This window comes from Centroberyx affinis, unplaced genomic scaffold, assembly GCF_046629955.1.
Source record: "Centroberyx affinis isolate AG114_WGS23_722 - 3 ecotype Tasmania unplaced genomic scaffold, CSIRO-AGI_Caff_v1 ptg000531l_1, whole genome shotgun sequence".
Classification (NCBI taxonomy): Eukaryota; Metazoa; Chordata; class Actinopteri; order Beryciformes; family Berycidae; genus Centroberyx; species Centroberyx affinis.
In genome coordinates, this window is record NW_027279179.1 from 40,034 (window position 1) to 55,790 (window position 15,757).

The 15,757-nt window shown below is 40.1% G+C and overlaps 1 protein-coding gene across 1 annotated transcript; it reads right to left on the reverse strand.

The window, feature by feature from the left end:
- Positions 1 to 1,011: 1,011 nt before the first annotated feature.
- LOC139642824 (mitochondrial pyruvate carrier 2-like) lies at positions 1,012 to 11,176 on the reverse strand. The gene is made up of 5 exons (XM_071517853.1): positions 11,049 to 11,176; positions 9,629 to 9,669; positions 8,888 to 8,972; positions 5,594 to 5,705; positions 1,012 to 3,782 (listed from the first exon to the last, which is right to left on the reverse strand). Exons 1-5 carry the CDS (start codon positions 11,146 to 11,148, stop codon positions 3,716 to 3,718), a joined length of 405 nt encoding a protein of 134 aa, XP_071373954.1. The 5' UTR covers positions 11,149 to 11,176; the 3' UTR covers positions 1,012 to 3,715.
- Between the last annotated feature and the right edge of the window lie 4,581 nt (positions 11,177 to 15,757).

Sequence of the window (15,757 nt, forward strand, 5' to 3'; positions counted from 1 at the left end):
TTCCTTCCGTGAAGCGAAAAAAGGTTTGAACCCTCAAATTGCCGCTTGCAGCTATATTTATTAATTATTATTCTATCAGTTATGAATATAACACAATAGTGATTCACCCTATAGCCAGTTCATGAAAGCTTTTACATTTTCTGTTCTAAACACCCACTGTTCGACCTACTGAAAAATCCTTCACCTACAGAAACTCAAACTTCATAAACAGAAAATCCAAGGAAAAATATGTAGCAGTACTGGCCACACTGTTTGACTGACAGAATAAAACCACACCACAGCAATGACCGGTTAGCACCAAAAATGCCAACAAAATAAACAAGGATCTCAAGGATTACCACTGACAATCTGTCTCTGCTTAGACAATAAACACATATGATTACACATAAGGGCTAATACTATCAATCTTAATCATGCAATGTCAAATAAACTATTGAATTCTAAAAATAAAAACAATTGCTCATAATTTCCGCACACAGAGAATGCTGAAACACATTGGTTAGATGCGTCATGTCGAGGACAACGCTGTGTGATCACAGAGGGATTGGTGGTAGGTACCAAGATTTATCTCACTTCAGCTGATGTCCTGAAATGTTCAACTCTGTAGGACCTATGGCTGATTTCAAAATTTTCAAGTTTTGATTTCTATGGAGGATCTATTGATCTATGCCCACTTTCATCAATCACGACTTAGAGCATCCTAGAGCATGTGAACAAAATTTCATAAAAGGGTAACCATCAAGCCCAATATTTAACCAATGTTTTTGGTTCCATGTAGATCTTCATATCCTCTCAGACATATGCAATATCCCTTCTTCTTTGTCCCTAGAATTTTCAAAGAAGTCAGACGCAGGTCATTCCAATACAAAGCTCCTTCCTCTCCTTTTCTGAGATCTATCTTAAAACAACCTGTTTATGCTTTTAATTTGTGCATACTTTCAATCTTCAGTTTATTTGTAGCACAAATAAACTGATCAGCTGAAGATCCCAGCTCTCATTGATAGCCAATATCTTTTTGCCTATAATCTTAATCTCACACCTCCTGCAGAAACAGGTAGTTGAGATAAATCAGGAGGCATTTGTTCCAGAGCTGCCAGCTATGTTGACATAGAAAACAGGTTTGCTGTAAAGAAGCACAGGGTGTCCTAGTTCTGGCTTACTGTAGTTCACTGTGAAAGCCTTGTTCTATTCTGTACTGATGTGAGGGCAGACGTAAAGATCAGCAGGACGTCCTATAAAAAATTTCACATAAATCATTTTGGTTGAAATGTCTGAATAAGAGGAATTATGACAAGAATCCAAAGATCTGGGCCTACGTTAGAAAGGGCTTGCCTCGAGAGCCAGACGTCTGGCTTGTGAAGCTCATAAAAGTATTTTCTAGTAGTATCTTGAGAAGACTTTCACACAAGAAAGCCTCAATTTGATAGGTAAAGGTGTTGACCTAGACATGATTATCTGACTCAGCAGTCCAGTTGTTTGGAATTATTGGGTGGACAACATTCTGTAGCTGTCACTACAATGATTGCATGTTTGAATGATTCCCCAGACAGACATGGATTACAAAGAAAACAAGCATCCTTCAGTAAGGATCCTTGGGCCCAGCTTGCCATCTTGGGCTATGATAGCATCCTCTCTGTTATTTTCCATTTATCACTTTAAGCCTGGTGTGAAAACATTGCCTCCCACTGGTGCTGGGTATTTAGTGCCATTCCACCTGCAGGGCTGGACATGGTCACACATCACTTTCACAATGCTTTGCCAAGTACTCTGTGTGTGTGCGTGTGTGTGTGTTTGTGAGATAGAGAGAGAGACAGAGAGAGAGAGAGACAGAGAGAGAGAGAGAGACAGAGAGAGAGAGAACTGTTCTACTAACAAAAGAAAATGTTAATTATGGTCTACTGTTGTCAAAGCAACTCTGGTTCAAATGGTGCGTATTAGGTAGTGTGAGCACTACCAACTCTACAATACAACTCTGTCTGTGTGTCTAGTTCTGGCTCATGTATTCAAATATTACTCTTCTCCCAGAATTGATGCATTATTGCTTTAATGTACTGACCTGTCAATGAGTCTAGTTGAATTCATTGGCTTTATGTCTAAGTGAAGATTAAACTACCACCATCTAGTGGTGGTGTACGGGAATAGCCACTGTGTCTTCCCTTGGCTTAAATCTGATTTCCACCCTCATGTTTTGTTCCTGTATGCTTCCTCTTATCTATTGGCACAAAGATAAGATCTGATCTTTCTCCCACTGCAGAAAAACCTCACTTCAACTGGCAGTTCAAGTGAGGTAAATGCAGCAAACATGTCATCTAACTGGTGCTTCCAACCGGAGAAGACATGTGCACATCTCCACAAAAGCATTTTAGCAGGTGCTGGTGCATAGCTACTCATAGCAGAGCACTGCTTCCACAACTTCCATCATTTATTGAACTATACAACTGTACTGGACTGTACAATATTTTGATTCTTGGTCTAGATCAGGGGTTTTCAGTGCCTGAGATAATGGGCCTCCCTTCAGACAACACTGACATACTCTTCTCTGCTTGACTTCCTCTTCCGTGCACCGGTCCGATTAGCAACTTGAGACGTGAGAATGGAGTTGGAGTTGAGAGACGTCTCATATGCAGATATCTGTTTATAGAGATGAGCCGAAATGTCGTCTGGACCTTAAACACCTACAAAAAGTATCGATGTTTGTGTATTGTGTGGAGAAACGTTCGACTCTCACGTCTCAAGTTGCTCATCGGACTGTAAACAATGACCGGCACACGGAAGAGGAAGTCTTGGCCCGGATGTCCGCTAATCGTTGTCAGACCGATAGACGATGGGTTCCGAGACTGCCCTAAACCTAACTCAGGCATGCAGAATCCGGCATAACCACCTTAATGCCCAGACTTGCATTGTCCCAATAGCAATTCACCCTTAAAATTCCATAATCACCATTATGCTAACCAAATTACCATGGCAAACAGTTGAAGGACCGTTCTATCCATTCGACTTCTGTGCTATCACTCAACATAGTGTATGCTAAAGTGTAAGATGGAGCAGCGGAACAATCTATCAGGGACACAAAGATAATGTGTTCTTATCACTTAGTTGCTAAGTTGACTGGGACAATCTACTAAAAACTGTGTATTGTTTTAAATAGAAAAAAACCTTCCTGCCCATTCATCATTCTTCAATTAGAGTGTACTACATTAGATAAGTTATTACAATTTATTAGATCAACAAGAAATATCAAGCAAGCATTCAGCAAGAATCTGTAAATTTATTCATTAGCCCATACACTTCAATAGAACTGAATGTATTGTTTCTTAACACATGGATACATCTTTCTTCTTTCTTATTTACTTTTGTATTTGTATGTGTGCATTCATTTTTGTGAATGCAATTGGCCTATCTAGAGATGGCAATGCTATCTGTAAGCACTGTGATCATGATATGTATCAGGTCCTGAAAAATTATAATATCTTTATTATTTTGATGAGGACATGAATAAATGATTCATTGAGTTTGCATGTGCCTGTCATTTGCCTAGTAGACCTGACCTCTCTATGCCCTCAATGCCTCAGTCTACCTCTGAATCTGCCCCTAGTCCTTTATTGTCATATCATACCACCTTCCAAAGCTGCAGCTGCAGGCTTGAATGCTTGTGCATGCCATGCGTGCTGCTGTGTGTTATAGCTACTGTTCATTATTGAGATGTTGAGCTTAGTTAAACAGCATCATGTACAGCTGTAGGCTGGACAGCCAGCTCCTCCCTCTCTAATCCCTGGTTGTACCTGCAAGCAAACAATGATCAGATTTAGCTCATATAAACATCTATACGGTCAACACAGGTTTAGATGATGGGTTCAACTTTCACAAAGATAAAGTAGTGAAAAGAAGTAAGAATAAGTATGAAAACAATTAATGATTTCATTGATTGATTCTGTCATTTCAACCAACAATTATTTGAATTCAAATGTCAGTTGTTGTCTCCTCCACTCTGTCAGTGACACAGAAAACTGATTTGAAAAGAGGCTGATACAATCAAAATCAAATCAATCTCTTCATTTGTAAAGTACCTTCCAAAGAGTGAAAGGGACCATGGCAAGAAAAATATATGGGCATACCAAAGTTAATTAAAGACAAAAACATAAAATAAAGTATCTTTAGATAAAGAGTAAGCCAACTGGCCTTTAGTTAAAGATATACTTAAATATTTAGAATTTTAGTTGGCTATATTCATTCAGCAGACACATCATGCCGAGGGATCATTTTTCTATATTCAAGCTTCCTCAAAATGGCTTGAGGCTAGTCTTACCCTATGGTTTCAATGAAAACTTGCCAACAATGCTAACAAGCCATTTTAAGGAAAGCACAGTGAAGGACTGATGTATTAATTTCCCCCCTAATGTCAAAAGAAGAAAAAGGACCAGCTAAAATTCAAAATATCAAATATCATAGCCCTTATATATCCATAGGGTTAATCTAAAGTTAATTATATTATTATTACTCCTAAACACTCCAAAATGAATGAATATAATCCTCTAGGGATTGTCTCCCCAATAATAAAGGGTATGTACTTTAACTATTTTTTTAACACTCAATAATACATTTAACTAATTAAATATAATCGCTAGCGGCGATGGCCGGGTTCATGCCAGTACAGCAGCCAGAGCTGAAACATGGAAGTTTGCATTAAGATTACTGTCAGTTTTGTCATATTAGGCTGTTGACCCATCAGGCCTCAAGCTATCAAGTTCTGATACTGAAGAATGTAATAGCGAGTGAAAAGGTGTCAATATCCAACTTTGTATTGTCTTTATATATATAGGCCACGCCCACTTTCACTAATGATGACCAAACTTCAGATTTTGACTAGGACATGGTCCTAGAGCATGTGTATCGAATTTTGTGCAATTTCATAAATTGGATTAGGAGATACAGTTTTGTGGCCTTTGTGGCGCCCCCTATTGGTCAATATTTGAATGGCTTTGCACACATGTTCATTCATTCATTATATGTGAACATGCTGTCCAAGTTTCATGATGATTGGACCATCTATCACAAAGTTATAACAATTTAGCTTAGTTTCATGGCTCTAGCATTTAACATCTCACAGGAAATTGAGAAAAACAATAATAATTTTTAAAAAGTACCAGTACAAAAAATAATTAATTAATTTATTAATAATAATCACAGAAAGTGCAAATTTCAATACAATATAATGCACCATTGGTGAGATATGGGTCCAAATAGCATGGACATTAATTGAATCAGTTAATTAATAATAGTTATAATAATCATAAACATATCAAAATCAATACAGTTCTTCCTCTAGGGGTCATCAATGTCCATTCCAAACTTGAAAAGATTCTTATAAAAACTGTTCAAGTTATCGCGTGCATACGAAAGATCTGTGCCTGTGGCGGACGCGGCAGCGGGTGGGGTAATTCCATAATATCCCCGAAACTAATTTTAGGGATATAAATATTCATAGTATTACCATAAATATTAATTTAAATAAATATTACATTTTATCACCACACTTCCATCTTGGGAGGCAAAACTTCTGAACTTATGACCTCTCAAATCAAGTCCAACTCACCTCCAGATTCTGATGAGTTGTGTGCCACCTGCAACACCAAGAAACAAGTTGACTGCAAATAGACCCCAGTTTTTGGGAATGATGATCAGGGAATATCGTGACCACAGGATCCCTGGAAGAGAGACAAAAGTAGAGATGTAAAACCAAAGTATCTCATGACAATAGGATTCTTAACATCGGCCGCCTGCCCAGACTTCTCCTCCGCGTGGGCAGCTCTACTCCCTGTCCAGTCCTGAGCCCAAGGTGATGGAGAAATACATCGGGGAATCCCTCACTGCTGGCATCATCCGCCCCTCCTCGACTCCTGCCGGTGCTGGCTTCTTCTTTGTGGAAAAGAAGGACAAGTCCCTCCGACATCGATTTCCGTGGGCTCAACGACATCACCGTTGAGAAGCTCTACCAGCTTCCACTCATCGACTCCGCTTTCGGGCCATTGCCAGGGACCACAATCTCCACCAAACTCGACCTCCGGAATGCATACCACCTTATTCGCATCCGGGAGGGAGATGAGTGGAAGATGGCTTTTAACACCTCCAGCGGACACTATGAGTACCTGGTGATGCCGTTCGGGCTCACAAACGCTCCTGATGTCTTCCAGGCCCTGGTTAACAACCTGCTCCGTGACATACAGAACTGGTTTGTGTTCGTCTACCTGGACGACATCCTCATCTTCTCCCGGGACTCCAGAGAGCCAAGTCCTCCAGCAGCTGTTGGAGAACCAGCTCTTCATCAAGGCCGAGAAATGTGAGTTTCAAATGTCAGTTCTCATCCGCTCCCATCCTGGTGGCCCCGGACCCGTCCCTGCAGATCGTGGTGGAGGCCGACACTTCCGATGTCGGTGTTGGAGCGGTCCTGTCCCAAGGACCAGAAGCTCCATCCGTGCGCCTTCTTCTCCCGTAAGCTATCGCATGCTGAACACAACTACGATATCGGGAACTGGGAGTTGTTGCCGGTGAAGCTGGCCTTGGAGGAGTAGGGACACTGGCTGGAGGGAGCTGCCCAACCGTATTATATAAAAGTATTGACTGACCACAAGAACCTGGAATACATCAGAGGTGCCAAGCGGCTGAATTCTCATCAAGCCAGGTGGGCTCTATTCTTCACCCACTTCTCTTTATCTCTCTCTTATTGCCCAGGGTCCAAGAACGCCAAACCAGACGCGCTCTCCCACCAGTTCACTGTGGATCCTGACTCCGGAGATCCAGGTGCCATTCTGCCTGCTGCCTGCGTCGTGGGGGTCCTCTCGTGGGAAATCGCTCCAGCGCGATCCGGGTCCCAGGAGTTCGTCCGACGCTGTCACCGGACGTGGGTGAAGGTCCGCTCTGCACTGCTCTGCACCCCTGCCTGCTACTACCATCACCGAACCCCGGCTCCGCGGTATCGCCCTGGCCAGAAGGTTTGGCTCTCCACTCGCCACCTCCCTCTGAAGGTGGAGTCCCGCAAGTTGGTGCCCTGGTTCATCGGCCCGTTCCCGATCCTGAAGGTCATCAACCGCTTGGCTGTTCGTCTCCAGCTCCCCAGGACGATGCACGTCCACCCCACCTTCCACGTGTCCCCGTGTCAAGCCGGTTCTTCCGAGTCCCCTGGTTCCCGCTCCGGATCCACCACCACCTCCCCGCATCATTGATGGTTCGGCCGCCTACACGGTTCGTCGGCTGCAGGACGTCCGACGCCGAGGCCGGGGTCTCCAGTACCTTGTCGACTGGGAGGGGTACAGAGCGCACCTGGGTCCCGAAAAGTTGGTCAATGTATAGAAATGTATCTAAATCGATCTCGCCCGATTTGCACCTCACGTCATGTTTGTCATTTGGCAATGCACAGACCAGCAGCATTGTACTCAATCCGACAGAGCCTCCCGTTGTGGAAACAAAAGTGAAACTAAAAATTCCACAATTTGCTCCAAACTCACATTTGAATTGAATTGAACATGTGCAATGGGCCTGTACTGGATCTGTGCTTGTTTTTTCCAAATCCCTGTTGAGGGTGAGACGCATACTTTCAGTAGCTGATAGTATTCCCATTACTTTGAATTTATTTCAGTCAAGGATGCAAAGAACATTATCATCTGTTGTAAACTTTGTGTGGCAGCAAAACACTTTCCACAGTGAAGAACACAACATCCAATTTATCAAAGCATCTAATACGGTAACACAGCAATGTGAAACTCAGGGAAAAACAACCCGCCGGCGGGAGGCCTCTACTGCCAACGAAATGGAAGGTAATATAAGGAGTAATGTAACTAATTACTGCTCCTGTTAAGTAATTAGTAAGTAATGTGATTACTCTTTAAATGAGTAATAAGTAAAGAGTAATTTATTACACTTTCCAAGTAACTTGCCCAACAGTGCTTACTGCTCACAATCCACTGTAAGTATTTGTGAATGCCTGGATGATGATGGGAAACTGTGCTGCAAATAACTCATCAAAATATAATTGCTGAAAACTGTTAAATCAGATTTATGCCCCCATTAATTTGAATGAAGGATATGTGCCTTATAGACCACTGAGCCACCGGGACTATGAAGGTATTATTGGAGCAAAACAACTGAGCACCTGTGACAGTGGAATTTGTAGCCTCCAATCTCCAGCATGTTCCCGACTCAGCAGCAGAGGAGCTGACACCTGATGTTTAAACTATAAACAAAAGTATAATGCTGGGTGATATCAGAAAACATACCTTAAACATCAGGTGCCAGCTCCTCTGCTGCTGAGTCGGGATAATGTGTAATGAGATATCTCATTATGTTATATTTACACTACAATGATTAACACAGGTTATTTTAAAAGACAATAAAGGCAGGCAAGGTGATTATATTTTCATGTAAATCAATATTTAATCAACTGAATCAGAATACTGTACAATTCATAAAGACAATCTACAGCCTAACAATGGCAGTCACCATTCATTGATGCATTGCTTTGGTCTGGCTTTACTCTTCACTGATTGGTTACAGGTGTTTTTGACAAATAAAAAACGGCATTTTAATGTAAATCACGTGAAAATAGAGGTGAATACTGGCACTTTTGGCTTTCCATATATTTTCTACAACTACAAATTCCACTGTCACAGGTGCTCAGCTGTTTTGCTCCCATAATACTTTCATACAGGACACCCATAGATTTTAAGACTGTCTTGATGACATCTTTACTTTATGGGACAGCACACAGTGGAGAGAGAATGTGCTTTAGCCTGCTAAGACATGTAGACAAACAATGATATCTAATCCAAAAAAAAAAAAATCAAGCTCGAGATGAAAGAGTTTACAGTAAGAAGATCTAACAAAAGTGAGGTACCTGTGGTCATGAGGACTGCAGATTGGGATGTGCTAAGTTTCTCAGCGGGGCGAGTCATGTCAGCCAGACCTGCCATTACCAAGCCCTGGAAAGGACAGAAAAGGAAGGGTGACTGGGTTCATGGAGTGTTCATGTATCTGTGCATTTGTGTGTGTGTGTGTTTGTGTGTGCTTCAGAAGAGTGGTGCAGACTTATTATGAAAGAAATTGAACTCCATAAAATTGCTGGGGACTATTTTTAGTGGATTCCTAAGAATCATGTCAACTACTGCAGTGGTTCTCAACGTGGGGTCCGGGGACCACCAGGGGTCCTTGAGGGAGTTCCAGGGGGTCCCCAGCAAACTGATGAATTGTTAAACTTCACCATTATTTCATTTACATACACTTAACACAATTAGATAATAGAAGAATGATTATTTTGGTCATAGTTTCACTGTTATCTCTCTAACTACAATACAGATAGTCATGGAATTCTGGACAAAATCATATCTGATGATAAAAATATTCTCAGATTTGGGTTTAAGAGACAAAATCTCATCAAATGGGGGTCTGTGGCCCTAATGTGGACTAAATTAGGGGTCCTTGATATGATATGGTTGAGAATCACTGAACTACTGTTTATGCTGTTGTCTTGAATGGAGTTTTAACATTTGCTGCGAGAAGAGTTCCCCCCTGTGGAAGAATACAAAATTTGTCTTGACACATTATGTCAGACAGTTTCAGTGCACCATGAGTCCCTTACCCATTTAAACACAGGAGCCCAGAAGAAAACTGTCTTTGGACCTATAAACAAGATAAATCATGGCTTGGTCAATAAGGACGTATTTGTGGTTGCACAATGATGAAAACAATGTTTTCATACGGCCGGGCATAAAATAGAACGCACCAGTTTTTAATGAGTCACAAATTTAAAGTTTGCTTTGTATGTCTTTTAAAATACGTTCACTGATTTGACCTTCTGAAAATACATATAAGGCTTTCTAACACTTGAGCAAGAGGAGATTATGTCTCAGTTAACAACAAGCTTATCAGCATTCAAGTTACTTGCTAGAATGAAGCATACTTTCCTTAGGAAAATCTGAGAGGTGGAAGTGAATGAGTAACACATTTCTCTCCCTGAACAAAGCCAAAGTGCCTTTGTACATGTAAATTAGGGTTATGAAACCTGACAGCACACGGACACTGTTCTTGTTCTCCATTTCTTTCATTCACAGATGCAACAGATAATATCCACTCACAGTCATAAAGCTGAATTTATTGTATGGGGTTAAGATAACTTAAATATAATTCACCAGCCTATCAGCCAGCGTTATTTCACTAATCTAAATGCAAAGTCCAAACACAGAACTGGGTTGGTTTCAAGTAAAATTTAAAAATACATCCCATGATCTTGACCATTAGTATTTCTTTTTTTTTTTTTTAAACATCTCTTTATTGAATTTCCAAAAGGTTCTGGTATACATAATACAAGATCATCATGTAATATACAAAATATAAAACTGCCCTCCCCTTTCCCAACCCCCTGATTTCTCCTACTCATCCTCCCAATCCACCCCACCACCCAGTCCTATCCCCAGTGACCATTAGTATTTCTGAGCAACATAAAGAACCACAGGCTACTGACAGCAATTCAGTAATGGAAAGGAATGAATTGGAAATCATGGCGATTGGTGGCTATCACCAGTCAAACAGATATGCCTGTATTATTGTGATTACATTGTCTGATGTGATGACATACACTACCAGTCAAAAGTTTGGACACACTTCATTGAATGTACTATGTTTTTCATTATCTTAAAGCCATTTTGATCTACAGGCTTATGCTTAAATGCTTGAAATTTGTTTCTTAGACAAATATAAATAGTGAAGTTGATGTATGAATTTCTTTGCAAAGCCTTTGCCCTTCCATCAAAGCAAAGGGTGGATACTTTAAAGAATCTATAATATAGGATAGTTTTGATTTGTTAAACATTTTTAGGTCACTGCATAATTCCATTTGTGTTATTTCATAGTTTTGATGTCTTTACTACCATAAAAATGTGGAAAATAGTAAAAATAAAGAAAAATGTGGTGCGTCCAAACTGTTGACTCATAGTGTACAGCACAAATTATTCTAAAGTCCTTCTGTTGGCCAAAAGAAAACAACAAATAACAAATCTTACCTGCTGGGTGGTTGTAGAAAGGTCTTAGTTTTGCTGGCAATACTCGTTCGATCCGGTCCAGAATCCTGTGGTACGATGCTCTGACCCCTACCAAAGCCATGTCTGTCTATATTGCATAAAACTCACCTGTTTGGGAAAAAATGACTTTCAGAACGTCGTTATATGCCCATTACTTTATGGGAGTCACCTGAGAGGGTCACAGTCCTGACGCTCCACCCTGTCACTGGGATTGGCTGGGAAGGTGGATAACCTTTCTACGCACGCACACACACACACACACACACGGTGGTTTAAATATTGTTTCGGTATAACTTTATTTATTTATCGGTCCAGTTGGATTGACTATCTGACTTTCTGACTGTTTTTGAAATAACGTACGACAATAGCATATGGAGTGGACAGGACGTGCGCGTGCGCTCCCGTGTCACCCTCGCGCGCCTGTTGCCCTGTTGCCAGTGCAGTTCCTTCTAGAATCTAGAAGGAGAAACCTGATGGGACCGCATGCAACCTACAGCTAGCATATAACTCCTACACAGTACAACACACATGACGTTCGACCAAGATTTTCAGTCAATACAGGTCAGTGGACAGAATGATTTGAATGAACTCAAACTCATCTGCGGTCAAGTTTCCATAAGGGTGGGGTTAGAGCCATTTACACAATAGAAACATAGTTGTAAATAATTTAGATTTGCTGTATTTGATTTGATAATAAGAAGTTGCACAGTCTCATTGCAGTATGCTTAATCAGGACCAATAATGACCGCAGCCAGCCCTGGCTTCTGATTGGTTAAAATGTATAACATGCTGCATGTGCTTGTTAGATAGTTTAGTTGAAACTATGGCGCCCTGAGAGCTCGCTAGTCTTTGAGCGTGTTTGCCGTGTATTGTTCTTGTCGTGCTTACCATACTTGTCATGCTTGTGTAGTATGTTTTTATTTTGTAGGCTACTTAAAGAAGAAAGTGTTCAGTAAACGGTTAAAATGAAGAACATGGAATACGCGTCAACTACATGCTTGGACTCTACAGCCAAAGTGTGCATTTTCAAGAAATAGACGGAGCCACACTAACAGGTGGGGTTTGGCAACATGCACAGCGCCAACGGTCTAATATCGGATATTAGGAAGCGGTCCATCAGCTCCAGTGATACAAACTTCACCAGAACCAACTTCTTAGGTAAGACGATGATATTTGGTTAATTATAAAAGTTGGTTGAGCGTTGTGTAAGAATGTTTGCCCCCCAGAGTGATTGTGCAACTGTCGAGGAGTCTTTGTAAACAGTGTTGCCTCATGTGCCAACATTAGCCTTAGAAAGAAAGTGTCTAGCCACAAAAATATCTGTGTGTGTCCTGTAGCCCCTTACAAATGTGCAATAAATATATGGCTTATAAATGTACCTATTATAGGTACTATTACTCAGTGGTGGAAAGTAACTAAGTACATTTACTCAGGTACTGTACTTAAGTACAATTTTGAGGTAGGCCTACTTGAACTTTACTTGAGTATTTCCATTTGATGCTACTTTATACTTCCACTCCACTACATTTATTTGACAGCTTTAGTTACTTTTCAGATGGAGATTTGACACAATGGATAATATAACAAGCTTTTAAAATACAACACATTGTTAAAGATGAAACCAGTGGTTTCCAACCTTTTTGGCTTTTGACGTCTTACAAAAAGCAGTGTGTAGTCGGGGTCACATTTCAGATGTCTATGAGTTGTTAACAGCTCCACCAAATAGTGATTTTTCCCTCTAAACCTCACATGGTTTCATTTCAATAAATGTTCAAATAATCCAATATTTCAGCAAAAATCAAAGATTAGATAAAAAGTCCAAAAACTGAAAACAGATTTGTGTATCAGAACTTTGTTTTTTCTTCTTTCCTCTCCCATTAATCATCTCACGACCCCTCAGATTTATCCGGTGACCCTTTGGAGGGGCCCGACCCCTAGGTTGGGAACCACTGGACTAAACTAGCTAACTGTATATAAAGTAGTTCAAACTAGCTCCACCTCCAGCAGCTACAACAGTAACATGCTGCTTCCACACTGATGCTTCAGTATTAATAATCTAATGATGTCATATATAATAAAATATCAGTCAGAGGGACCAAACCACTACTTTTACTTTAATACTTTAACTACATTTTGCTGCTAATACTTATGTACTTTTACTTAAGTGGATTTTCCATGCAGGACTTTTACTTGTAATGGAGTATATTTACATTGCTGTATTGGAACTATAACTTAAGTAAAGGATCAGAGTACTTCTTCCACCACTGCTGTTACTTTAAGACTGTAATCCTGTTCACATATGTGTAATGGTAATATCAATTTGCATCATCTCTTTGTGTATTTATTGATTCTTTTTTCAGGAAGAAAAGATTTTATTCAAAGACTTAGACTTGAAGCCACGTTAGATGTACACGAAGGCTCTGTAAGTATGAAAAACGAGTACGTTGTGTCTTTTACATTACTATTGTGTTTTTCCTCCTCTTTTACAAACAAACTGAGAACAAATAATGCATTAAAACAACCCAGCCTTTCCACTGTGATGACAGGTCAATTCTATATGCTGGAATGAAACAGGGGAATACATTTTATCAGGATCAGATGATGGCAATTTGGTCGTCACAAACCCACACCACCGAATTGTAAGTTTAAAATGACACTAAGCCACAAAAAAATATGCAGCTTATCTTTGGTTCTGTGTTCAGATTTCCATGGGCCAAATATCAACTCTTTGACAGCAAAATACGTGTACAACAAAATGTATTCATCACTTTAATTTATTTCTTTGTTATTACTGAGCCCAGAAACTTGACTGAATCACTGATGCTTAAACAATAATTATATTGAGAGACGTGACCCTTTGCACATGTGATGTTCTTACATGATTGTCCCTCATACTTCCTCAGGTCAAGTGTACGGTTAAGTCGAGGCATCGTTCTAGCATTCACAGTGCTAAGTTCATGCCCCAGACCGGCGATCACGTTGTAGTCTCAGCTGCAGGAGACGGCAAGATCTTCTACACCAACATCACCAAGGGACCCAGTGCTGCCACGCAGTATCAGTACCACTGTCACAACGGTGATGCCTACAAGGTATGCTGGAGTACAAGATGGGTGGATGTACTGAGAATTCCCTTCTTAACCCAGCTGCTCAACCAGAGGTGGTAGAAGTACACAAATTCCCTACTCAAGTAAAAGTGCAAATACTTATTTAAAAATATACTCTGGTAGAAGTTGAAGTACCATTTCAAATCCTTTACTCAAGTCAAAGTATAAAAGTACATGGACTTAAATTTACTTAAAGCAGTGGTTCTCAATGTGGGGTCCGGGGACCACCAGGGGTCCTTGAGGGGGTTCCAGGGGGTCCCCAGCAAATTGATGAATTGTTAAACTTCAGTATTGTTTCATTTACAAGAAGTTAACACAATTAGAGAATGTAGAAGAATGACTGTTTTGGTCATAGTTTCACTGTTATCTCTCTACCTATAATACATATAGTTATGGAATTCTGGACGAAATCATATCTAACAATAAAAATATTCTCAGATTTGGGTTCAAGAGACAAAATCTCATCAAATGGGGGTCCATGGCCCAATTGTGGACTGAATTAGGGGTCCTTGATATGAAAAAGGTTGAGAATCACTGAGTATAAAAGTAAAAGTCATTCTAAAAACGTCATTTCTAATGTTCTACACTGTTTTTCCGTTGAGCGTTCCTCTGAATCCCAGATGAGAAAGAATCTGCAGCTCAGATCATGAACCCTAACCCTAGCAGCTGAATTCACTAACGTTAATTCTCTCTCTTGTTGCTTCTCTCTTCTTCGTGTTGCTTCTCTCTCTCTCTCTTTCTCTAATTTTTGGTGTCGCTTTGCTGAACAAGCAGCCAATCACATTTCGCTCTTGATCAGCTGCTTCCGGGATGGAAGCTGTCTGATGCTGAAAATATATATTTTTTTAGAAAATCAGTTGATGATTTCCCGAGAGTAACGAGTCTGTTTTGAAAATGTAGTGAGTAGAAAGGACAGATTTTTCTTTTGAAATGTAGTGAGTATAAAGTACAGATTTTTCTTTTGAAATGTAGTGAGTATAAAGTACAGATTTTTCTTTTGAAATGTAGTGAGTAAAAGTAAAAAGTCTTTAGTGAAAGAAAAACTTGAGTAAAGTACAGATACTTGAAAATCTTACTTAAGTACAGTAATGAAGTATTTTTACTTTGTAACAACCTCTGTACTCAACTAACCTGGGCCTGTGTGTGTTAACATCAGAACTAGGTTTAAAGAACCTGGGTAAGCTCATACTCCAATCATGAGAAACATGGTTAAGATGCCTTGCCTACTCCGACACTAAACAGGTTACTGTGACATGAAAGCATCTCATTGCTGTCACTTTTGTTTTCCACCGTCTGTGCAATGTAGACTCACAGCATTATTAGTACATTTTTTATGTCAACAAAACACATGGTTGCAAGCAGTATTTACTATTACAACTGCTGTTGGGATCATCATTTGTTTCACATATATTAGCAATAGAGCTGAACGATTTTGAAAAAATATCTAATTGCGATTGTTTTGACTGATATTGCAATTGAGATATGATTTGCGATATTAGAGGGAATGATCATTTTTACATCATTATTCTCATTTTCATTGAAAAACGTATTAAAATGATTATGGTGTGATTTTTCCGGGGATCTGTA

What these genes read in the sequence shown, in the direction of transcription:
- LOC139642824 (XM_071517853.1), bottom strand. Translation starts at nt 11,148, where the DNA reads ATGGCTTTGGTAGGGGTCAGAGCATCGTACCACAGGATTCTGGACCGG. An exon ending in TTTCTACAACCACCCAGCAG is followed by an intron (nt 9,670 to 11,048) that starts GTAAGATTTGTT and finishes TCTTGTTTATAG; the next exon opens with GTCCAAAGACAGTTTTCTTC. An exon ending in CAACTCATCAGAATCTGGAG is followed by an intron (nt 3,783 to 5,593) that starts GTGAGTTGGACT and finishes GTTTGCTTGCAG; the next exon opens with GTACAACCAGGGATTAGAGA.